The sequence below is a fragment of the Seriola dumerili genome, unplaced genomic scaffold, assembly GCF_002260705.1.
Source record: "Seriola dumerili isolate Sdu_G_001 unplaced genomic scaffold, Sdu_1.0 BDQW01000081.1, whole genome shotgun sequence".
Lineage (NCBI taxonomy): Eukaryota > Metazoa > Chordata > Actinopteri > Carangiformes > Carangidae > Seriola > Seriola dumerili.
Genome location: NW_019174336.1, coordinates 1,898,244 through 1,922,785, shown reverse-complemented (window position 1 = coordinate 1,922,785; position 24,542 = coordinate 1,898,244). Strand labels below are relative to the sequence as shown.

The 24,542-nt window shown below is 40.9% G+C and overlaps 1 protein-coding gene across 1 annotated transcript; it reads left to right on the top strand.

Moving 5' to 3' along the window:
- Positions 1-1,414: 1,414 nt before the first annotated feature.
- Positions 1,415-22,795, top strand: LOC111221230 (stromelysin-3-like). The gene is made up of 8 exons (XM_022744599.1): positions 1,415-1,606; positions 12,594-12,874; positions 17,192-17,335; positions 20,700-20,833; positions 21,005-21,219; positions 21,335-21,539; positions 22,317-22,565; positions 22,680-22,795. The coding sequence occupies exons 1-8, from the start codon at positions 1,493-1,495 to the stop codon at positions 22,793-22,795; spliced, it is 1,458 nt and encodes a 485-aa protein (XP_022600320.1). The 5' UTR covers positions 1,415-1,492.
- Positions 22,796-24,542: the final 1,747 nt, after the last annotated feature.

The window sequence follows — 24,542 nt, the reverse complement described above, 5'->3', positions numbered from 1 at the left end:
TGGTTTGGGGACAGTCACAAGCCCCCGGCGGAGCACTGCCTTGTTGGAGTTCTCCCTGGAGAATGCGAGGGTCACCACTATATGACTTCAAGTCACTGAGGGGAAGACTGGCTATAAAGGAGGTGTTGGTTTAGTGAGTACCAACTGTGTGACCTCAGTGATGATGAGTGAATGAATCCTTAGGTATTGATTCTATAGATGTGCTCTCTCCACAGGTTATCCAGTAAGAACAGGAACGAATGGATTCTGAATCAGATTAATTACTCACTCTGATGACCATGCTGCTCATTTATTGCAGGTTAAGATACTCCTACATGAAGGTGTGTGGTTTGTTCTCATGGACGCACAGGAGCAAACAAGGAAACAAACATGGAACAAAAGTCCAGAATACTGCTGCGAGATAGTCCAGAAACTGCCGTGGTGAGTGCCGTTTTCTCCATTAGGACCAGATACCCTTTTACTGATGCCGTGCTGTATTGCTGGATAGATGAACAGATGAGGGGAGACTTGTGATTGGCGCAAAGAGTGGATATAATGCGAAGACAGGCTTGTTGTGAAATCCACTGGTGAGTGGCTGACCTTCTGAACACTGGCTGTTGTGTGTGCATTGACCAGCAGCTCAACAGCAGCTCAGTCTCTGGGTGGTGCCCTGGAAAGGTTTTCACCAGAGAGGATTCCATATTTCTACTGGGGGACTTCAATGCTCACATGGCCAACAATGGAGAAACCTGGAGGAGCATGAGTGGGAGGCCTGATCTGAACCTGAGCGGCGTTTTGTTATTGGACTTGTGTGCTAGTCATGGATTGGCCATAAAAAAACACTATGTTCAAGCATGAGGTGGTTCATTTGGGCACCTGGTACCAGAACACCTTAGATGATCGACTTTATAGTTGTATCATCAAATCTGCGGTTGATGTCGTGGACACTTGAGTGAAGAAAGAGGCAGTGCTGTCAAATGCATTGTGTGATAATAAGTTAATGAATAATGACAGTTAATGATGGATCACATTATACTTAATAATTAAATGACTCATTCTGCCATTGTTGGATCTTGATAATTGAGACAGTTGAGGCCCTGTAATGAGTCACAATACTAACTGACAGGAACACCGTACAATTACATAAATCATATACTTACAGCTGTTACCAACAACCAATAACATGAAGTTGTTCTATGAAGTAATTAAACGCTTGAACTGCAGCTCCTCCAGTTCCTCACCTCGAGGTATTTCTGTGCAGTCTTCTTCGGATGAGGAATTCAGCAACTTTTCATTTCCGTTAGTGGCTGTTTGGAGTGAAAGGGGTTAAATTAAATCACGTGTGTAGTGTAGTTGAGCTGGGAGCTCGTAAAAGTGTCGCTGGAAGAGGACCCGGTTGGGTATAGGATCCCCCTGCAGTCATTCATTCCTCCACACAGCCTCCTCCTCCTCCCCGTCCGCAGCTCTTCCTCTGTCCGCTCTGCCAACTCTGAGTCTGGGAGTCCGGGACGAGATGATGCGGATTGTCGTGTTTTGCGGCAGCATCTTGCCTTTGCACCTTTTCCTCTGCGTCCAGTGCCTGCCGGTACACGACCGGAGGACCGTCAGCAAGTCCAAGCAGCTACAGGTGAGTCCCTGTACCCGAACCCAAACGCAAAGGTTAGAGGAAACTTTATGCACGCGGGTGGAGGTTGGGGCTATGCCAGAGATGATACAGTAATGAGGGCTAAGGGACAATAGAAGATGAAGATGCTCTGTGTGTTTGCATGTGAATGAAGTAATTCAATGTGGTTTGCAGTCAGTAAAGCCAACTAGAATCGGCTGCACTGTTTATGACCTGTTTTTCTTAAAACCTTAAGTAGTTAAATGATGTTGTGCTCTACGTTTTGTTGGACTTAAATGCACAATCACAAACTCAAACTTCTCAGATTCCTACCAGACTGCATTCAAACAAAGTTCTGTCACTGTAAATGCTTTTGTTCTGCAACATAAGCTTTAGTTATCATGTTATTAAAGATACGTTTGCCCAAACCTTGTGATGGTCGAATTAACAACAGGTCGGGTTTATTAACATGAAATATCTCACAGCTGAAATCCCCATTAACCCTGGGAGACAGTGGTCCCTTAGCTGCAATTCTTTTGTGGATGAGTATGCTTGTACTGTACTTTCTTTATTAGGAAAGGAATTTTAATCAAAACATTGATTAAATCATAGTTAAAAAACATTAAAGCATTATGCATGTTATGTCATTGTACTGTATGTGTTCAGACATATGTGTACATGTGTTTGAAACTTTGTGCAGCTTGATGGATGGCATGCCTACTTTCCGGTTTAGCTGTCAACAGCATGACTGAGAGTCAGATTATGCAGGCAGAGGCAAGTCGTCTGGCAAGTGGTGGAGGTTAAAAACTGAGCTTGTTTGCTGACTCAGGGGAAAAAGAGAAAACAGCAGATAGCTACTTAAAGAGCGAGACAGAGATAAGGCGAACAGACACTGAGTGACTGAATAACACGACACAGACTATTCTTTGTACATCCCTCTGTGTGTCTGCAGAAAACAACCAGCCCTTCCACTGCATCAATATCGAGTATTGTTATTCATTATAAAATCCTTGATGCTTAATTTTGATAGACTTAAATTAGATTAGTTGTTGACAGATGCATCTTTTTAACAGGCACTCAGACCCTGTCAGCACGAGTGTGGGGATTAAACCCTCACCTCATGTCTGGCAGTGAATAATTTATGTTCACTTTGCTAGTTTGGTGTACCTGAATGTGTTTATCAGCATATTCTGTGAGTAGTGGAAAGAAACTATTTACACAGTACTTACTTTGAGGCTTTGATTTTACTTGGGTTTTTCCATTTTCTGCCACTTCATTATTTTATTACACTTAATTTCAGAGGAAAATATTGTACTTTTTACTCCATTACATTTATTTTAGTTATAGTTATGAGTTACGTTTCACTTTAAGATTTTACATAAAACCCCATACACTGTTGACTTGATAATGGAGAAACTAATTTGTTTGAGTGAAACTGACTTGAATGCTAATAGAGTGGGAGTAACAATTTAAAGCTCCATATTTTCTCTTCTCCTGTGTTTTATTTGAAGTGTTGACCCATAAGAAGATATATTTGTGGTTTTAAGAACCAAAAACCATCTCAGTGTAGTTTTACATCTCCCCTCTCAGGCTTCTCTCTGGAGCTCTAGTAACAACAGGTCAGTGAGCCAATCAGAAGAGAGGAGGCTCTGAACCTCTCTTCTGATTGGCTGACTGTTTTCTGAAGGATCCAATAAAAATATAGCAGATTTCAGGTAAACACTCAGAGAAAACAAATCCTGTCTGAACAGGTGGGTGGGGCTTGGGGCATAGCTGAGAGTGGTGATTGCTTTGTTGTGACATCACAAAGTTCCAGAATTTCTGACAGCTGGTTTTAAGGCTCAGTTTCTGAATACAGGCTGTGTGCATTTCTCTGTGGACTGAGCGCTTTGATACTTTCACAGTATTAATATAGAACCTAGACCTGATCTATAATCACACAACACATGGACATTTACCTTTATACTATATGGGAGCTTTAATTTAAAGGAGCTTTTTGTAAATTTTGCTATTGCTACATAGCCTGTGTTTAACAGCTGTTTACTAACAAGTGTTGCCAAGAGTTTCGTCGCTGTGTTTACAAGACAAAAGGTTATAATACGTCTTCTGAGCAAGGCAGACTGGAGACTACAGTGAGTTGCTATGAGAAAGTGATGAGACAGTCCAACTGGGATGGGGCTAGCTGGTTAGCATGCTAACTTCAGTAGAAGAAAAGACATGATAGAAATAGAAGCAAAACAAGAGTTAACATTGGTGTTTCTTTCTACCTCTGGAGACAGCTGTTGGTGAGTAAAGGAATGAAGTTTGATGCTGAACTCACAACGTTTCTTCCAGACTGGTAAGTAAACAGCTGTTAATGCTAACATTAGCTATGTAGCAAAACTTATCGCTCCTTTAAAAGCCTAATTATTTGTACTTAAACTCTGCAGTAAAATCAACTTGTTGCCCAACTATTCAACTACAGTCACTGTAGCATTTTGAGCTACAGTGACTGGATTTTATATTTTTATTCTATTCAATCTATTATTATTCTTTATCATTCAAGTGAAACATTTAAGTTGAGAAAACTCAAATGTGTCATGTTCATTAATAAACCCACATTGCAAAACATTAATTCAAAAATGATTTAACATTGGTGTTGACATATACATACAAAACATTCAACGTGGCCTACCATTTCCATACTAAAAAATATTTGTGTACGTTTGGTCAGGGCAGGCACATGTCTGCTCACCCCTACCCACATTCAGTATTACCTGTTGAATAAGAGGTCAAAACTCCAGCAACACCTGCAGTATACAGAAGAACTTTATTATAACAATGACATGTTCGGCTTGTGGCATTCATCAGGGTCATTTCTTCATGCACCTGGGAAGAAACCTCTACTTTGCTCCTGCTGAATAAGGTTCAAATGTTTTTGATGTACTTTGGGTACCCCAGGTGCTATTCATAAATTAGGTCAGACTGGAGGCAGATTGTCTCAGGTGGGTTTGCCCAGATTGTCTATATAACAATGCTACCTTCCAAGATGTTCCCTTCTTGGGTTAAGGTTTTTTATGTTGTGCTCCTTTAGAAGGGCCTGAGCCCTGGGTTGGCTGGGTTGGTTGACCCCTAGGTAACCACTGAACTAAACTACCCAACTGTATAAACAAATCTGAGTCGTAGGTGGAAGTAAACATGTGAGTAACAGTAGGTGTGTTTCCATTAATTTGCTTAATGCGCAATTTGAAATTGCTAATTTAAAAACATGTAATGGAATGGTGTCACAAAAAAATGTATATGCTCACATGAGGTGGTTTTCCAGACTATTCAACAAAGCAATATTTAGCTAATTGAAATGGAAACACTTCCAATGTAAGTCGTGGCTCCTGCCGTATCAGACCCCAGAGAGCTAGTTCCAACTGAGAGGCAGACTGCTGGAAATGTGTCATCAGGTTTAATTGGAATGATATCACAAGCGGAGAAAACCAGCTTTATTCACATAACATCACTCAATGGAAACACAGAACATTCACAACCGTGTTTTGTTGAATTTTGTGAAAAAGTTCCTTCTATTTTGGAAACCCAGATTTCACAGAGTGCCCTTTGCCAAAAAATCAAAAATTAAGATAATGTATATAAACTAAGAATATTAGAAGTAAAATCTACAATCAGTGAAATAAATGTTACTTTCATGAACCGCCATTAAAACCACTAAAGGAACCTTTACGGAAGTGAAGGATAAGACCAGTTCTAAGGTTTAAACCTGTGATGGAGCGTGATGGAGGTTTAGTGAGAGATGTTTACAGTGGAGGATCAGCCTCTTATCTCCATTCATAGTAATCCTCTTTATGTTGCAAACATTCCCTCCACTTGGCATAATCAGCTGGTTTGTGTGCAAAACATTGAGTGCCTAAAAACATCTGGGACTTTCTGTAGTTAAATATTTACCCTTGAGAGATTTTTTTTCCACCAAGTGCATCATTTATCTGAGGTTTAGACTTCTTATAAGCCAGAGAATGTCTGCGAGAGCATATCTTATCACATCTGTAGAGTGGCGGTTTAGGGAGTCACATCAGATTCTGCCCACTTTTTATTACTGCGAGTCGTGAGGTTAGTCATCCCCACTAATGTCAGATCAGCATCCTTGAAAACCGCTCATAACCTCCCTGTATGCTGGTGCAGACAACCTGATGTCATGACTGAACAGGGAATTTCCAGACATCTGCTCAATGAGTGTGATGGAGCTTTATGGGGGTTTGTGGAACAGATGTGTGTGTGTGTGTGTGTGTGGTGCAGTTTTTCACATGCATGTCCCTACCTGCATGCACACATTGTATTTACATGTTTGAGTGACATCAACAAAGACTCCACACTGTAACAGATGCCACCTATTAGATGAAACAACAATGCTCCCCTGTGTAGTCGGGCTAAGGACTTAATTTTGGTCGATGCTCAGGCACGTCAGTTTGGGCGAGATGCAGCAACCGCACTATCGTGTGGTGACATGTTGCTTCCATCTCCAGGATTCCCCTCGCATACACAGAGCTTTGTTTCGAGCTTTTTGTTTGTGCCTTCTAAATGAGAACTTGCTGCTTGCCCACACTCTTGCCTCACTTCTGTCACTCAACTTAAACTGAGCTGCCTGTCATTCAGCTCAGCCTGTGGCTTCAGTTGTGTTGAAGTGGCCGGACCCAACACCAGCTCCATTGTTATGCACTCATGTGGTGCAGGCATTGTTCTTTCTAGCATGTTTATTTTAGCTTCAATGTGAAATTCACATTTAGATTTGAAATGATCAGATTCACCTGCAAAGAATGTTTCAGTTTCAGTTTTCAAGCAAAGATGACAGAGTAGCAGGTCTCACTGCCATGAGTTCTCTCCATCCTTTATTGTGTCAACTGCTCATACACATATGCAATTCTCAATTGTGCGCCTTTGGTTGTTCAGACCAGTCAACACAGTTCAACTAATAGCATCATGGACCAGCGTGGCTGTCTTTCTTTGTGTGTGCGGCATCATCAGAGATTCATCACGCCACTGCATTTAAAGAGTGTGATTACTCAACAAGCAGCAGCTGTCCAATCAGCTCACCTGGCACTGATCTCCTGAGCCAGCTCCACACCTCTCTCTGTCATGCAGCTGGATGCAGACCATGCCCACCTCCACAGCCACATGTTAACCTCTGCAGCTGAATATTTGCTGCTTTTCTTTGCCAGACTTGAATATGAGCTATACGAAAAAGCAATCTGAAAATGTCACACAGGCTCTTTGAAGTTATATTTCATCATATTCTCACATTTTGTAGACAAACTGATTAATCAATGATAATTATAAAGATGATTATAATGATAATAATTTAATAAATAAATATACAAATAACTTTAAAATGAGCATCAAATTATCGAAAAGAGAACTGGAAGTTTTTCGTTTAATTAAATCGTGCAGCCACTGAAACTTGGCATCTTAACATTTCAGTCAGTGTAAACATCATATAGCTTCATTAAAGTGCTGCAAAGCAGATATAGAGGTATACAGTATGTGATGTAATAAAGGAAGAAAATATATGTTTTATAACAACCTAAAATCATTCTAAACTTTTGGTAAAAAAAACTCTTAAAAGAATAACTATGTATTGAATTGTAAAGATTTCTATTAATTAAAGGTATTTAGTGTTATACAACCATCTTCTCCACAACATTCTGGCAGGACAGAGAAGCAGCTACAGGTGCAGCAAACGTCTCATCTCACTGCGCTGCAGAACAGAGAGGTTCAGGAGATCCTTTGTTCCCACTGCCATCAGGCTATACAACACCTCAGCCAAAGGAAGTGGACTAATCTAACTATTATTGTTTATTTATTTATTTATTATTATTATTATTATTATTATTATTATTATTATTATTATGAACAAAGAGCTAATGGACACAACTTTCCCTTAGGGGATAAATAAAGTATCTATCTATCTATCTATCTATCTACAAATTCTACAAATTCATTCACTCCCCATACAGTACTGCAGCTCATAGGGTCTTATATTAGACCCTCACTTGCTCCTAAATGCTGACTTTTCAAACTTAAAGCTCAATTGTTAAAAGTGAGTTGTCAAATGTCAAAGCTTTTAAGTCCTAAGCCCAAGATGAGATAATAACCCTGATGACTTCATCAGGGTTATTTTTTGGAGCTTTGGAAAACTTCAGAGCCACAAAAGGCGTGATACAGATGTTTTCACAAGGCTGAGTAGGACCAACCATGACAGATAAACTGAACCTCATGAGTTAAATCAGTGGAATGGATATATATATAAAAATGTGAGTTTTGCTATTGCTACATAGCTATTATTAGCATTAACAGCTGTTTACTTACCAGTCTGGAAGAAATGTTGTGAGTTCAAACTTAATTCCTTTACTCACCAACAGCTGTGGACGTATTATAATCTCTCGTCTTGTAAACACAACTATGGCTGAAGCGCTCACCACCACCTGCTCCCGGCAAGAATCCATGTTCAGCGCCAGAGAAAATTTAAAAACAACCCCTTTAATATTATGTTGCACTATGTTGCAACAGTTTTCAAAAACATACAGGTCTCAAATCAAAGTTTACATGGTTAGTCACAGATGCATTTGAATGCTCTTTGCTCTGTTGAAACATGACCTTCGCTGCTCATTTCAACCAGTACATGTGAGGAGAGGCTCTAGCTTCATTATCCTTGAATAAGTGCATAGAGAATGTACATTATATATGAGGGACAGATGAATGTACTGTATCTATGTATGGACTTATGACTGCTTTGGGGACTGAACTTGAATTTGTTACCCATCTTTAAGCAGTAACCCACCTCTCATAAACAGCTGGATTTGGCCCAGATGCCACACCTGAGTTCACTTCAGAGACTTTGTTGCTTTAAGGCTGACCAGTAGGAGTTTTGATTATCTTGTATTTGAACAAATGTCAGGCCATAATCCTTTCACATTAGAGCACTTTTGAAGCTTTGCTTAAGCACGAAAGTATTCTCATTGATCTTCTTATTTGCTTTTCAGTCATGAAGGACCATTAATCAATATATTAGACTCTTTATTTACACACTACAGAGGGTGGAGGAGACTCCGTCACATGATTGAGGTTAAGTCAAAATGATCCTGTTTGTTTCTCCATTAGTTTCACAGAACAAAGAGTGCAGGTGTTTTTCTGAGCTGACAGATTAGTGGTTGTGGTACTTTTCTGATCTAGATTCATACATCATGAGTTCACTCTGACAAGTGCTTTATTACAGTGGCTCAGAGCTCTGAAACTATAGGTGGTCTGATGGCAGATGAAAACACAGAATGAATCAAGGTAACGATATCCATGTTTTGTTACCATGTTTTTGTTGCTTCTTGTGTGACCATGGGAAGAATGAACCTTTTTAATAACTACTCAGTTTTATCTCAACAATGTAAGAAGAAGACAAGACAAGACAAGACAAGAGAGCAGCAGCTACATGACAGTTCTCACCCCATCATTTCCACTGTCTGAATCCCAGTTACAGTAGTACTCTGGTCCAGCTTGTTGTCGTCTTCTGGTTAAAACAGCCCACTCAGCAGATCTGATCCTGAACTGTACCAACAATCATAGTCTGATTGGACAGCTGAATCAGCAAAACAGAAACCAAACAAAGTCGACAAGCAGCTGACTTCAGTGTGTAAGGAGCCACCCAGCACAGCACAGACACTCGTCAACTCATGTCATCATACTGATACTAATCTAATCCTGAAGACTGCAGTGCTGGAAGTGAACATGGAGGTAAATGGACTGTGCATGAATGACACCACTTTACCAGGAACTTACAACAATAGACAGGAGCATGCTAACACACAGCTAATTAGCATGAACAAGACTATGAAGAAACAGGAGCACTGTGAGCCAGATAATAAACTAAAAGTGGCAGTCATCCCTGGAGCTCTAACAGTAAATGATTTCCTTGAGGAAAGGGAGGAAGAGGCAGAACCAAAGACTGTAAATAAAGATGGACATAGCCTCCTTGATGTCACTCACAGGTTTCAGAAGCTCAGTGAGCTGCTCACCGTCGCCATCTTTGAAGTGTCTGACTCTGCCCTTAACACCTAGATAATCCAAAAATGGGCAAAGAGGAGGGGCATGTGAGACCTGTATGCTGGTTTGAAGCAATCATACAGAAATGCACCTGTCACTCAAAGTGACACGCTCTCAATTCTCCATAACTTCAAGCCTCAATAAAATGTAAACAGGTGAGTTATATAAACAGGTGTCATGAAGGAGGAAATTAGCTCTAGAGACCAAAACTGTTTTGTACCAGGCTGTAAACATGTTTATTTCTGCTGTAAAGTTGGACATTTTATGATGTCTATGGGAATTGACTCACTGTTGGAGCCAGACACTAGTCGGGAACTGCAGTTTTTGGCACTTCCATGTTAGTTTCATTTTTCAGCACCAGAGATTGCAGATGGGCAGAACCAAGTGCCCCGAGATTTGTGATGAGATTGGCGGGCCTGCATCATCATTCTCCTCAGCTGTGGACAGCTGTGAAAGGGAGAGAGAGGAACAATCATCCTGAAAAACTGAACGTACAACTACTGCAGGTCCCTGGGTCTCTGTCTGATGACCTGGATAACCTCTCATCTCACAGAGAGGGGTAAATCAGAAAGTAGAAGGCTACAGGGAAAGCCAAATACACTGCTTTCCCATGGATACTTTCTCTGATATGACAGGAAGAATCCTGCATATTGTGGCTGCACATTCAACTGTGAAACACATCACACTGCACACAGGGACCAATGATGTTTTGAGGACGATGTTTAACTTCATTGAAGCCCCCAGAGTTGGTAAGAAAGGAGGAGGAGTAGCTGTTATGCTTTCAGACGTGTTTCAGTTTAGGCAGGTGTCATCTGGAGCAGAGTGTGAGTTATATAATGATAAGGGAGGTCAACTTTCTCTCTGGGGGAAAAGGAAACCAGTACAGTGCTTCAGTGAACTGAAGTTTTAGTTTTTCCTCTGAAATGTAGTAGAGTGAAGGTATAAAGTGGCATAAAATGGAAATACTCAAGCAAAGTACAAGTACCTCAAAATTGTACTTAAGTACAGTAGTAATTAGTAATAGTAAGTGGTAATAAGAAGTAACTACTTAATAGTATCTTAAGGCTAAAGTTAGATACTAGCTAACATTAGTTAGCTAAACTGTAACTTAAGGTTTAAGTTAGAAACTAGCATTCACGTTCATCTTGACACAATATAATTCAGGAACTCTGAAGTTATGAAAGTAAAGTGTATTGAACAAGCTAAATAGTTGTGTCTACCCGACACATGGGAGCAGAGACTTGAGGACAGAGCCATTGAGACGGGCAGATGAGAAATCCAGCTAACGTCAAGGTTCAGAAATGGTATGGTATCCTGCTGCTGTACTTACTACTGCACTGTGTTTGACTCCTGATTATAAACAGACCGTCAAAGTATTCTGCCAGTTTCTTTGATGACTAATCTATATTAGGAGATTTCAACATTCATGTTGACAACCCCAATGACAACAATGCTGAAGAACTTTATAACTTACTTGACACCTTTGGACTGACTCAAATGTCTCTGGGCTCATCCACAACCAGGGCCATACCTTTGATTTATTTATCACAAAGGGTCTAAAGTCATCTTTCTACTGATGTTGCTCTGTCTGATCATCTTTGCATTTTCTTTGAAATGTCTCTTACTCCTGACACATAAGATCAGAATATGTGAAGAAAAACAAACAAACGACATATATCAGCGAGAATGCTGGTCCACTGTTTATGGAGGCCCTTAACCTGTCACCAACTCCTACCTCAACTCTGTTGATGATCTCCTAATAATTATGCCTCTGTGCTGACGACAGGTCAAAACAGCTTGCAGTAGAAGAACTTTATTATTAGATTATCAGGGTTCAGCAACAACCATGGCTAGAGGCTTTATGTTTTCAGGTTGTCTGTCTGTCCCATTCTTGTGAACGGCGTGACAAAACTTCTTCAAGTTTGGCACAATCATTCACTCAGACTCAGGGATGGATTAGATTTGGTGGTCCAAGGTCAGAGTTCAAGTTCACAGTTTTGACCTTGTGAATTCAATATCTCAGGAACTCCTCAAGGGAATCCTTTTAAATGTGGCACAAATTCACAAAACACCACCTCACAGGATATGTTTTTGGCCTTTTGAATGTGATATCTCATAGAGGGAATTTCTTCAGAATTGACACAGACATTCACTTGGACTCAATGAACTGATTAGATTTTGGTGGCCAGAGGTCAAAGGTCAAGGTCACTGTGACATCAAAAAACTTGTTTTTGGCCATAACTAATTAATTCAAACACTAATTATGACACAGTTTAACACAAATGTCTAATAGGATAAAATGATGAAGTGATAATATTTCATACCCAAAAGGTCAAAGGTCAACTTCACTGTGACATCATAATATTCCAAAAAACACTTCTGGTCATTATTCAATGCTGTAACTCAGGAAGGAGAGACTGTGACCATATTTCCTGCAACTTGACTGGTTGTCAGAAGCAAACAACTACGAGGTGTTGATTGTAGTTTAATTCTAAAATAGTGAATGTTGTTGGTGTCATTGCACCTGTTAGAATGAAATTAACTTCTGGCAAGCAAAAAGCACCACAGAGAAATGCTGCATCTGTAAAAATCCAGAAAAAGAGGCAGGAAAGCTGAGTGTAAATGGTGAAAAACTAAGAGAGTCTCCACTCCTATAATATGGAATTAAATTTTTTTTCCTCTCAAATATCATCAATAAAAACATTAATGCACACATTTCATCTTTTTGGAGTTTAGAAGAAGCTTTATTATAAAAGAGAGTCTGGGAAGAATGTAACCTGGAGAAGGTCTGGTCTGTGGTAGAGATGAGGATGTAGAAGATGATATCATCAGCATATAAATTCACATTGTAATGCCCAGTTGGAAAATTTATATTTTTGAATCAGTATTATTGCTAATAAAGACTGTATGATGATCTCAATAACTGTGCCTGTGTTTGCAGGGATGGCCCCACAGCCACAGTCACGTCGGTCTGAAGAAAAGGGGCCGACATGAGCAGGACACACTAAATGAAGAGTACCATGTGATGTCTGTACCGACATCCAAAAATGACACGGAGTTCTGGAAGCGCCCCCGCTGTGGGGTCCCAGACTATCCCACCTTAACGAAGGTTGACCTGTCGTACTACAACTTAAAGAAGAAGGGGAACCTGAGCAGACAGCAGCGCAGGAAACGGTTTGCTCTGTTTGGAGGACGCTGGGAAAAGACTGACCTCACTTACAAGTAAGAAGAAACACAAATATTCAGTCTGTCAGTGCATTGGTTTATGAAGTTATGTAGTTGTTTACCACTGCTTTGGTCACTGGCTTTTAATCATGATTGCACATGCTGCACTACATGCACAGATTATATAATTAGACAAGTGGTCTGTGTGGAGGGAGGCTGACTTTAGTTTCTCTGGGTTTATTTAGTGAGTGGAATAATTCATGTTTCCAATATAAATACTCATTTTAAATTAAAACGATTACAGAGTACAAGATTATTTAGCTCCGTGGAAATCTGTGCCTCTAAAAGTCTAACTGTCTCTCCTTCTCCACTGCAGCTAATAGACAGCCCCTCTCTGTAATTTGTCTTGAGGGTTTCATGACCTCCAGAAAAACAAACCCAGTTTATGCGAGAGGAGTTCAAAGCAAAGCAGATGGCTTTAGTTTGGTATGGACCTCTGAAACCAGAATGGGAGGGGGGTGGAGATGGCAAGCTAATGGTTACTCACAGTAGAATGTGTTTACATTTTAGCTATTACACCACAGGCACGAGGACTTGTGGTGCAGACTGTTTGTAGTTTAATTTGTCAAAGCAGCAAAATGAGCAGAGTTGTAGCCGCCTCGTAAAACATGGAATCACCCTTGAATTAAAAGCTCCACGGCTTAGTTGTTATTATAGTTAGTTATTTATGTGTTTACCAGGACGGTCAGTGTGATGAAACAGAGCTGTGCATCAAGTCAGCACTGCAGTATTGTGTTTGGGTGCATGTGATGACAGTACTGTACACAGACTAGAACAGGCTGAGAAAAGAGTCTCTGCTGGTCTAACTGAGTGTGTATAGTGTCTGTGTGAGAGAGGAGGCACTTTGTGAAACTGTCTTCCATTAACTGTAGTCACTCATGCAGGCGTTTAGCTTACAGGATTAGATTTACAGAAAAAACAAGCTCAACTATAATACGACTTTAGAAAAGATGACTTTGATCTTAAAAAATACTTAAACGACTCTTATATTGACAAAGACAAAGTGGTTGTTAATAAAGCTAAACCAACAGAGAACTACCTCCTCACTCTCAGTGTTCAGAGTCATTCAGCTCATTGTTTTGTTTCACATCCCCAAAACTTTACTGTTTTGGTTCAGTGTTCTCAGCTCTGCTCTGCAGCAGCAGGCAGCTGTTTTCAATAATAAAAAACCCCCCTGATAAACCCACCGTAAACCGTGCCCTGCAACAAACAGCATGCAGACAAACTCAGCAGCAGCCAGTGGACAGAGTGGAGCATCAATGCAAATTGTAGCTCTTTTTCCCCTTGAATGAGTAAGAGAAACTGACGTTTACAGTCTCAAGTCCAAACTAGCAATCTAAAGCAACAACAGCAACAAAACAAGACCAAGACTCATGGTAGCAGCTGTGTGGAGCTGTACGTTGGCAGAGATGATGAGTAGGCAAACAACACCACCGGAGCAAGACTGAAGGCATCAAGGAGGCAACGAAATCCACCTCCAGGTTTCAGTGCTTTGGCCTTAGCTGGGCTCCACTGTGAACACAACCAGCAGGCATCAAGGCCTGTGGCTCCCATGGATGAAATTGTAAACCAACATTAACACTGTGTGTTTTACAAGTTTATCTTAATGTCCTTCTTCAGCTGCTAATGTGGGTAAAAACATCACTGGTGTAGGTCTGTGCTTCAATCACAACACAAATGTAGAAGATTAGTGTGTGTTGTGTTAGTGGAGTTTATTGAGACAGTAAACACAGTGAGCGAGTTATTGAGCCCCAAACACTCCATCACCATTGTACATATACCATTGTAGCGTCATCTCTGTATCCAAGAGCAGAAATTCATAAACTACCTGGAGGTTATTTGAACTAGTTTTGTGCGTTTTCCTCTCACAGCAGCACAAACAGCTCAACGTCTGTTTGGGGTGAGGGGAGTCCCTTCACGCCGTCAGTGGCACTCGCCGTAGGTAAAGAGGTTCATATTACGTCCTGCATGTCGTGTCTGAGCTCGTCCACACAGCTGCACATTAAGAAAGAGTCCGTTCTCTAACCAGTCTGTTAGCACAATATAATGAGATTAGCACTAAGGAAAACGACTGCCATGAGCCATGTGTGATGTAGTGAGGGGTCACCGCTTACCAGGGCCTCAACATGGGGAGGGCCTTCATAAAGCCTGGATTAAAACAATGCTTTTAGCTCTAACCTTTAAATATGACATTATTAGCATGATAAATAATCTGTTACTGTTGGTTGAATCCATAATTTGACTGTTTCTTTTTGTAATAGCAATTTTCATTTGTTCATCCAATTTCCAATCTTGCCATTACTTGCACAGGAGGAGCAGCAGTTGTCTTTACGCAGACCCAAAAGACAGAATTAATGTCCAGTCAATCCTTGCAGGTTTAATTGTCGTTTATTGACATAATGCCGAAGGTTTCAAACATATCACTTTTTTCTTTACAGGTGTTGTTCCTTTGTTCTTTCTGCCTCAGGTCTGGTGAAATCTTGTGTGGTTTCCCATTTCCTGTGCCTACCTACTTCCTCCCACCTATACCCAACATATATCCTGTGTGTGTCTCCCATTACTGCCACCGTGTGTCCAAATCAATAATGAAATCTAAAGCCAAAATAAAAAAATAATAAAAATAAGATAATCTGCCAACACTAACTAAAACTGCTCCTACACTTTTATTTAAAACAATATTAAAGCTCCTTAGAAATGCCCCCCTTCTGGTAGGTTATGATCAACACAGTCTCACTCCCAACTCAGTACATACAGACGCTGGGTCATGGACCTCTCAGAGACTTTTTAACTTGCTAGATACTATGATTGGCAGGTGTATAAGCACACCAGCCGTCACCCCGTCAGACCAGGGTTTCCATCCAGAGTCCTGTCTGTGGTTTAGGCAACAAAATGATTTGGAAAGTGATTTTGTTAAGGTTAGTGAAATATTATATTTTTGTTTTGTTGGTTAAGGTTTGGGATAGATTGTAGTGAAAAGCTGAATCATTTACAGAAACATTCAGTGGTGGTTTTATTTATTTATGATTAAACCAGCAGCACAATTAAGCGTGCTAATAAAGTTAGGGGTCATCTTCTGAAGCCAGTGTATGTAAAGGAGGAAATGATGTCGAAGAGAAAGACTAAGTCCTGCTGAATCTAAAACTATGTGCATCATGTCTGTGTGTTCACATGGGACTGATCTGTAACTCAAAGAAGGGAAGAGGGTTTATTGATTATTCTTTGGCTTCAACCAAACAACAACAACAACAACAACAAATCATATTGGCTGGTTTGACTGTGTGAAATATCAATAAGCAGAGAGCATGGGACTTAATAGTATGTAATGTAAGTGTAATATAGTAGCCTTTAAAATGAGATGTAGTCTCCTGGAGGAGCAGCATCAGAGCTGGTGACACCAGGTTGGCTCTGACTGCAAACCCAGAGAGCAGGACACTGTACAAACTGTCATCCATTCTGGATAATCCTGAACACCCTGTCCACCTCCTACTGGACAGGCAGCGGAGAACAGGTGCTGACAGACTGATACAGGAACTCTCAGCTTCTATCTATCTATCTATCTATCTATCTATCTATCTATCTATCTATCTATCTATCTATCTATCTATCTGTCATACCAAGTTGTGGTATGAGTATATAATTGTATAATATTAGTAATATAATATTAATGATATAATAATATTTTTATATTAATAATAATAAATCATTTAAAGTCTGATATGGCGGCAGTGTTGATGTGCAGTCCAGCAGTCGGTGTTGTCGGACACTGATGAATTAACTCTGGAAGTCCTACAGAAAACAAGTGAAGTACATATAATAAGTCTGTGGAGGGACAGTTACTGTCCACAATCAGGTAGTGATGATTTCATTGGTCATACCTGTCATTCCATTTGTTGGAGAATTTTGACAAGGTCATTTCACAAAAATCAGGGAGGGGGAGCAGAAGCCTGAGTGTGAGGAGGACTGAAACTCAGGATGTTTGTGTCTGAGAGCGGGCAAACACTTATGACTGTCTGTGAGAGGAGGCAGGGTGTGGAGGGAAAGCATCACAAAATCTGAACGTGAAATGAATAAAGACAGGAGAGAAACTCCATATTGTTTACTCACATACTGTACAACCCACCAGCTGCAGGAAGTGGACAGGATATGAGACCAAATCTTAGCGGCAGATATTGACAGTCAAAAGGTTGACATCACATCCTTGGCAGGAATTCACTTATAGGATACAAATATGTTTTTCATGAGTGCTCTCTAATACGGCATGTTATGTTTGTGTGTGTGTGTGTGTGTGTGTGTGTGTGTGTGTGTGTCCAATAGGATTATGCGTTTCCCCTGGCAGATGAGTGAGGACAAAGTGCGGCGTGTCTTCCAGGAGGCGTTCGGTGTCTGGAGTGCAGTGACTCCACTGAGGTTCAGAGAGGTCACCACTGAGAAAGCTGACATCATTATTGACTTCAACAGGTAACAACCAGCACACAGTCAGGTTGATTATAGGCACCATCAGACACTATGATACAGCAAACATCAGAGAATGAACTGAAGAGCCAATTTAGGAGAAAGACATGTTACGTTTAAAGTGAAGAACAAGACCCCTTCATCATAGCCAATCAGAAACAAGGATTTACCAGAGCCTGCCCCAATGTCTCTTCTTTATTTAATTCTTATATTTTCAAATGTTATTCTGCAAAAGCCTTAAAAGAATAAAGCAAGTATGTTTAAGCATCTTTAAGGAATTAAAGGTCCATATAGTCTAAAGGTAGATGTCCATGTGTTGTTTGATTATAGATCAGGTCTAGGTTCTATATTAATACTGTGAAAGTATCAAAGCCTCAGTCCACAGAGAAATGCACACAGCCTGTATTCAGAAACTGAGCCTTAAAACCAGCCGTCAGGACTTTGTGATGTCACAACAAAGCAGTCACTCCTCTCAGCCATGCACCAAGCCCAGCCCACCTGGGCCCACCATCTAACCTTGCAGGATTTGGTTTCTCTGAGTGTTTTACCTGAAATCTGATATATTTTTATCAGATACCTCTGTTGTTGCTAGAGCTCCAGAGAGAAGCCTGAGAGAGGAGATATAAAACTACACTGAGATGGTTTTTGGTTCTTTGGATCAACACTTCAGATAAAACACAGGAGAGGAGAAAATATGCAGCTTTAAATCAACAACCATCTAAAATAAAAACACTGCTGCACATCAGAGAAAGGGAATTGTAACCCACATTTCTCTATACTGAGTTCACTTTTTCAAAACTCTTTACCAACATGCAGCTCAGCACAACATCCAAATTCTCTAATGCACCAAAAGACTTGATCCACCTCCATGAGGAAAAGGGTTCCCCTGTGGTGTTGAAGAACGGAGAGGCTCAGTGAAAGTGGCAAGAAGGGAGTTCACAGAAAGGTTTAACTAAAGATAAACATATCATAATAACTAAGAGGTAAGACAGGTTATCAATGGGGTGTGGAAATCAGCAGTGCATGGATGAGGGACATGTGTGATGTGGGGGTGTTGTGTGTGCAGAGGCAAAAAAGAAAATGGATATCAGAAGTTGAAAGGAGAGAGCAAGTGACATATGTGCCAGCTTTTATAGTCTGGAAGGCCCAGGTGAACTACATCAGCTGTGGCATGCTGAGGTTGGCCAGGACAAACCTCCAAGACAAGCGGGAGGAGCGTCACAGGTGGAAGGAAAAATAACAACACCTGTGAAACACTGGGGGAGAACAGCGAAACAAACTGAACAAACCGTCTCATACAATTACAGAAGCTTCTGGATTTATCCTCACCCGCCCCTTCCTCACCTGGAACAAGTCATACAATGAGGTCATCAAGGAATGATGCATTTTCATTTTTTATTTCTTTTTAGATGTAGCATAATGTAGCAAAGGCCAGTCTACTTTAGAGTAATTTTGTGTTATGCTAGTGTTTGAACAGTTTCAGGATGGTATGTTTGGTGGTGGTTGAGTTTTAGAGCGAAAACAGTTGAATTTCCAAAGATGTGGTCACTGAATGCATTTTATGTCAAAGCAATGAAACGTTCTCCAGAGTGTAGTCCACACTGACTTGTGTTGTGTTGACTGTGTAAACTCAGTGTTGAGAAATACATGTAACCAGCTGTAGAAAGTGTAAATACAGGCCCACAGTTGGCAAAGTTTTCCATTCATCTTCTTTTGTCAGAGTGACCCGGGAAAAACTAAATCAGGTGTGTCCCTGCCATGATCAAGAGCAGATCACAAACATGAATGAACGCAAAGCGGGACTTGTTTGGCAGGATTTTAATAGCATGCCTGCAGCTACATTTTTATCAGATCGGACTAGACATTTTGGCTTTTGGTTTACAACACTTCCATGTCATAACAACTGTCTTTTTTCATACTGTATCCTCCCACATTACACACTACTGTTTCATTACTACTCTGCCAAGCAGCTTTTTAGTTTGAGTCTTGACCTGTTCAGGTTACCTTCATAACTCACTTCATAACTGCTGTTATAATCTGTTGCAATCATTCATCCTGTCAAGTCAAGAAAGCACGTCCAGTAAAGTGTAACAAAATAATAAAGATGCTCCATATTTTGAACTGATGGACTGAATGCTTAAGAGCACACAATATTTTTTTTACCTCACCCCAAATACCAAATAATAAAATTTAATATAATACTGTAATACTGTCTGTCCTGTTACTTCACGAGAGTGACATGGACAATACTGCTGGTACTGTAAATTGACCTATATACAGTTTTATTTTTTAAATACATTATCTTGTGTGACAAATCATCAGTGATATTTCCTGGGGTCAATGGGTGCTTCGGGTCTTTCAACATCAGACACCCCTACCCAGATGACCCAGCATTCTTCCACTAGCTCAGTGTACTTTGTCATCTTTCTCTTGTTGGCCTACTCAGTGTGTTCCTCCAAGGGAACAGTGAGTTCTAAGAGAATGATCTTCTTGGAGACTTTTGAGATCAGAACCATGTCTGGCCTTGTAGAAGCATTTTCTTAAGTTACTTCCCCAGGATGACTTTCAGCTCCCAGTCATGTGGTGCTGCTAGCAGGTCGAAGGAAGTAGGAAGTGGTCCTTGCAGCTTATGTTGGCTTCTCCCCATCCCTGACAAAAGCAATTATCTTTTTCACTGGACAGAGGTGGTTGCAGGGGCTAATCCCACTCAAGATAGTGTCTGCTATGGCCTTCAAGACTGGGTGCTGCAGGGTCCCTCTCTTCAAGCACAGAGGAAAAGGGTCTGCAGCTTGCATCACTCAGGGGTTCCATGCACTGTGTGGGGACAACAGGCCTGGCACCTCCTGTGTCTCACCATGGGTTGTTCTTGAGCACTGTGACACTTGCATTGTCTGCACCCGTTTCCTCTTGGCCTCGTGGATCTTCAGACCACCTTGCCACAAAAGCATCAAGTACTTGTTGCTATGTTTCCATTGCCATGCGTCGTTCAGGAAACTGTTGCTGGGAACTTCAGTTGCTTCCCCTGGTTGACTCTCAGCTCCCAGTCTTGTGCAGGCCAGTGTGGTCCTGGCAGCTGATGTTGGTTTCTCCCCATCCCTGATCAAAGCAATGGTCTTTTGTCACTTTTTATGCTTCTTGAAAATAAACTTTGAACTGGTGAGTTAATTTAACCATTTCATAAAAAGAAAGAAGGTACTGTTGCATCATAGCCCTGGGATGACAGATGAGGCATTCTAAAATCTTTAAATTATGCAATTTAAAATAATTTTTAGTCTCTAATCCTGCCACTTGGATTTCCAACATGCTAAGCGTACAGAAATGTGTGATATCACTATTTCACTTGTGCACAATAAAAGGAGTACTTGTGTAGGTACTGGCACGGGGACTCCTTACCTTTCGATGGTCCTGGAGGAATCCTGGCCCATGCTTTTTTCCCCCGGACACATAGAGAGGGAGAAGTCCACTTTGACTATGATGAACAATGGACACTAGGCAATGATGTGGGTGAGTAAGTTTGCTACTTTGAGGTAAAGGGAGGTCTTGTTTTATGATGAAGATTCTTGTGACTGCAGTTCTGTGTGCTTCATTTGAGTTCCTCATTTGATTTCAGTACAGTAATGCACTCAGCTACTAATTTTAATGTGCTTGTCCTTTATCCTTTGCTTTTCCATTCAGGCACTGATCTCCTGCAAGTGGCAGCTCATGAGTTTGGCCATGTCCTGGGCCTACAGCACTCTCTGGAGCCCGATGCTGTGATGTGTCCTTTCTACAGCGACTCCTACCCTCTGCAGCTGAGTGAGGACGACAAGAGGGGGATTCAGTACCTGTATGGCCCCCCTCAGCACACACTGCCTGAGATTTTGGAGACCAATGAGATTGACTCTGGGATGGTATGACAATGATATTGGGAAAGGACCTCAAAGCAACACTAGTTTTGTGTTTTGCAACTTCACATTTTAGTCCAGAGACAAAAATATACCTGCTGTGTATGTTGTTGTGCCGCAGCCGGATGCCTGCAGAACAAGCTTTGATGCAGTGTCCATGATCAGGGGGGAGCTGTTCTTCTTTAAGTCTCGATATGTTTGGCGCATCCGTGATGGGCAGTTACAAGCTGGTTATCCGGCCTTGGCTTCACGTCACTGGGGAGGCATTCCTGACCACATTGATGCTGCATATGAAGACAGGTCTGGCAACATCTGGTTCTTCCAAGGTTGGTCATGATACAGAAGCAAACCTGAAAAGTGTACTTGCTGCTGAAAACTTGCAGTTGAATGCTATAAAATTTGAAGTAATAGTTAAAATGGAGTTAAAGTTGTAAAAGGAGTTACATTGCCAGTCAAAGTGTAGGTTAAAAACAAATGTGTCAACGATATGGCAAGAAAGCTTATGACTTAAACAACTGATCTGTAGCATAATACGGTGTGCACTGAGGTCAGTTGGAGTTCTCAGTCAACTGAGCTACCATTACTTAACTTAGCTAACTATTATAAGCTTATAAAATCTAGGCTACTAGAGAAAGTAGTTATGCTTTTGTTTACTTATGTGTGAAATCAGGAAGTACTGGTCACTTTCTGAGGAAATACGGGAGTTAAAAACTGGATTTACTGTAAATGTCCTTTGGTGATGTAATACAAACAGTTCACGCGAGCAACGGCCAATAGGATAGTAAGTCCAACACTCAGTCAACCAATGATGTAACTTCATCACTCAACTGTATCACTCAGTCAGTCAGTCATTCATGAACATTCATGTTTATAGGGCTGCCCCTCCTGTTGTGGTCCAGCCAATAACATCTGAATCATACCAAGGCCAAAATGTCTTCTTAAGTTTATTAGTTATTAGTTTATAAGTTTAATTTATTAAGTTACTCTTTGAATTCATTTAAAGTTCTTTGGTTGCCTGGTTCTTTGGGCCAGATCAGATTGTGTCAAAGATTAAATGTAGAGACCTTAATTTAGAGTTTTATTCCATCTTTTTACCGTGACAGGTGACAGCTACTGGGTGTTTGATGCTGAGAGGAAGATAACAGGACCGGATTCGGTGCAGCGGCTCGGTCTTCCTGTAACGGATATCCAAGCAGCTTTAAAGTGGGAAGAGAAGGTCTACCTCTTCAAGTCCACTTCTTACTGGAACTTCAATCCACAGGAGAATCGAGTCGATGACGTCCATCCTCACAGCATGCATGAGTGGGGAGGACTGCCCAGTCGTATTGATGCAGCCTTTCGGGACATATATGGTGAGGAATTCAGAAAAAAGCTACAGTTTTTTCTACCTCTGTCCTAATGACTGGTAAAAGCCTGTTTTTCTTTTATCTGTAAATCCATGGTTGCCCTCTCTTGCCCTCTGACAGGATACGCCAATTTCCTGAGTGGGCCACACTATTGGAAGATTGACCCTGTGGCGCTGAAGGTGGTGGAAGGCTACCCCCGCAGCGTTGGCAGGGATTTCTTTGGCTGTTCTGTCTAAACATGTTCATACACATATATCTGCAAAAACTCATGGATTGATTTTTGACCTCAATTCCCCAAACAGAACATTCTGGCTATTTACATACTTAAGGCAGATGTATTTGACTCCAAATTATTTTAGCAAACAATGGATTTGCAATGAATGGACTGATGTAAATGATTTTGAGTCATACGATAGCTGCTTACTTTTGGAATGATTTGGTCAGTCTGACATGAGAATGAGTTCCCAAACCAAACCCAAAAACTAAAATTGTCAGAAACTCCATTGTAGATCTCAGAGGAACAGTACTGCTGCACTGGCCTCTGTGAGTTGAAAGGTTCAAGTCCATAGCAATGCTTAATAGTACAAAATTGCATTGATTGTGTTGTAGAAAGAATATTTAGCCACCAGAAATTGGAAACAGTGCTAGCAGGATTATTAGGCTAGGTTCAAGAACTTAATGTGTGTAGTAGACAAAAATGAGACAAATGAAGTAAAAACTCGTTTACTAGCAAAGTTGAGGCATGTATTTAAGCAGCTATATATACATTTTACTATCCCTGCATGGCTAACGTTAGCATTAGCAACTGTTTACTTACCAGTCCAGAAGAAACGTCGTGAGTCCAGCATCAAACTTAATTCCTTTACTGACCAACATCTGTCTCCAGAGGTGGAAACAAACACCAATGTTAACTCTTGTCTCTATCACATCTTTTCTTCTACTGAAGTTAGCATGCTAACCAGCTAGCCCCAGCTGGTCTCCTCACTTTCCGATAGCAACTCACTGTAGCCTCCAGTCTGTCCTGAAGACGAAACTACTGGCAATCAACATCCACCTGCTGCCATCAAGAAACCGTGTTTGGCAGCAGAGAACACTTCCAAACTGCCTATTTAAGGTTTCAGTATGCTCAAAGGAACTAGGCCGTACGATGTGTTTGACCATGTCTGAATGCAAATAGAATTATATTTGTTCTGATTGACTGCACCCAAAACAGACGCACAAAGTCTGCCTCCTGGCTCCTTTTTCCTGCATAAATACCAGCAGGAACCTGAGATTGTTGACATGTGTCTGCTTAGTGTCTGTTTACACCACTGGGCAAGTTTTTTGAAAAATTACATATTACTCATTGTAAAAGTAATAACAATACTTTACTATTTACTCAACAAAGTAATTAGTTAACATAACTTGTTACAAAACAGAAATGTCATAGGTGTGTGTAAAACTCTCCAAAGCCTCTACACTCATTTGTTATATCTTCTGTATTTAACATGTGTAGAAATGAGACACTGACTGCTAGCTTAGCCCCAGTGACTGCACACCACTACTACAAAGGTCCTGCTTCACACACCTTCACCTCAACAAAATGAGCTGATTCCTTCTCAGAAAGCAAAATGAAACTTCTTTGCCAACATATTTCTGGGTCCTCGGCCTAAGTTTGTACTTCCACATCTGGGCAGATTCTACTTTTATCCTCTGGTATTGACTGACAGCTTGAAGATTTTCTGTGTGTGTGTCAGAACTGGTCCAGATGTGGAAGTAGCATCTGACAATCATGCTGTATATGGGCCAGAAGAAAACAAGCATGTGGCCCAAGTATGGGCCAGATTTATTTTGCTGTTATTTTGCTGAGTATGCTCACTAGTGGCTAACGTTAGCCAGCAGAACCGACTGTATATAAATATAACAACTTTGGAGTTACTGGGAGTTGAATTTCTCTTTTCCTGGTAGAGGCTAACTGCTGCCCCACACAGGCCTGAGCAGTGA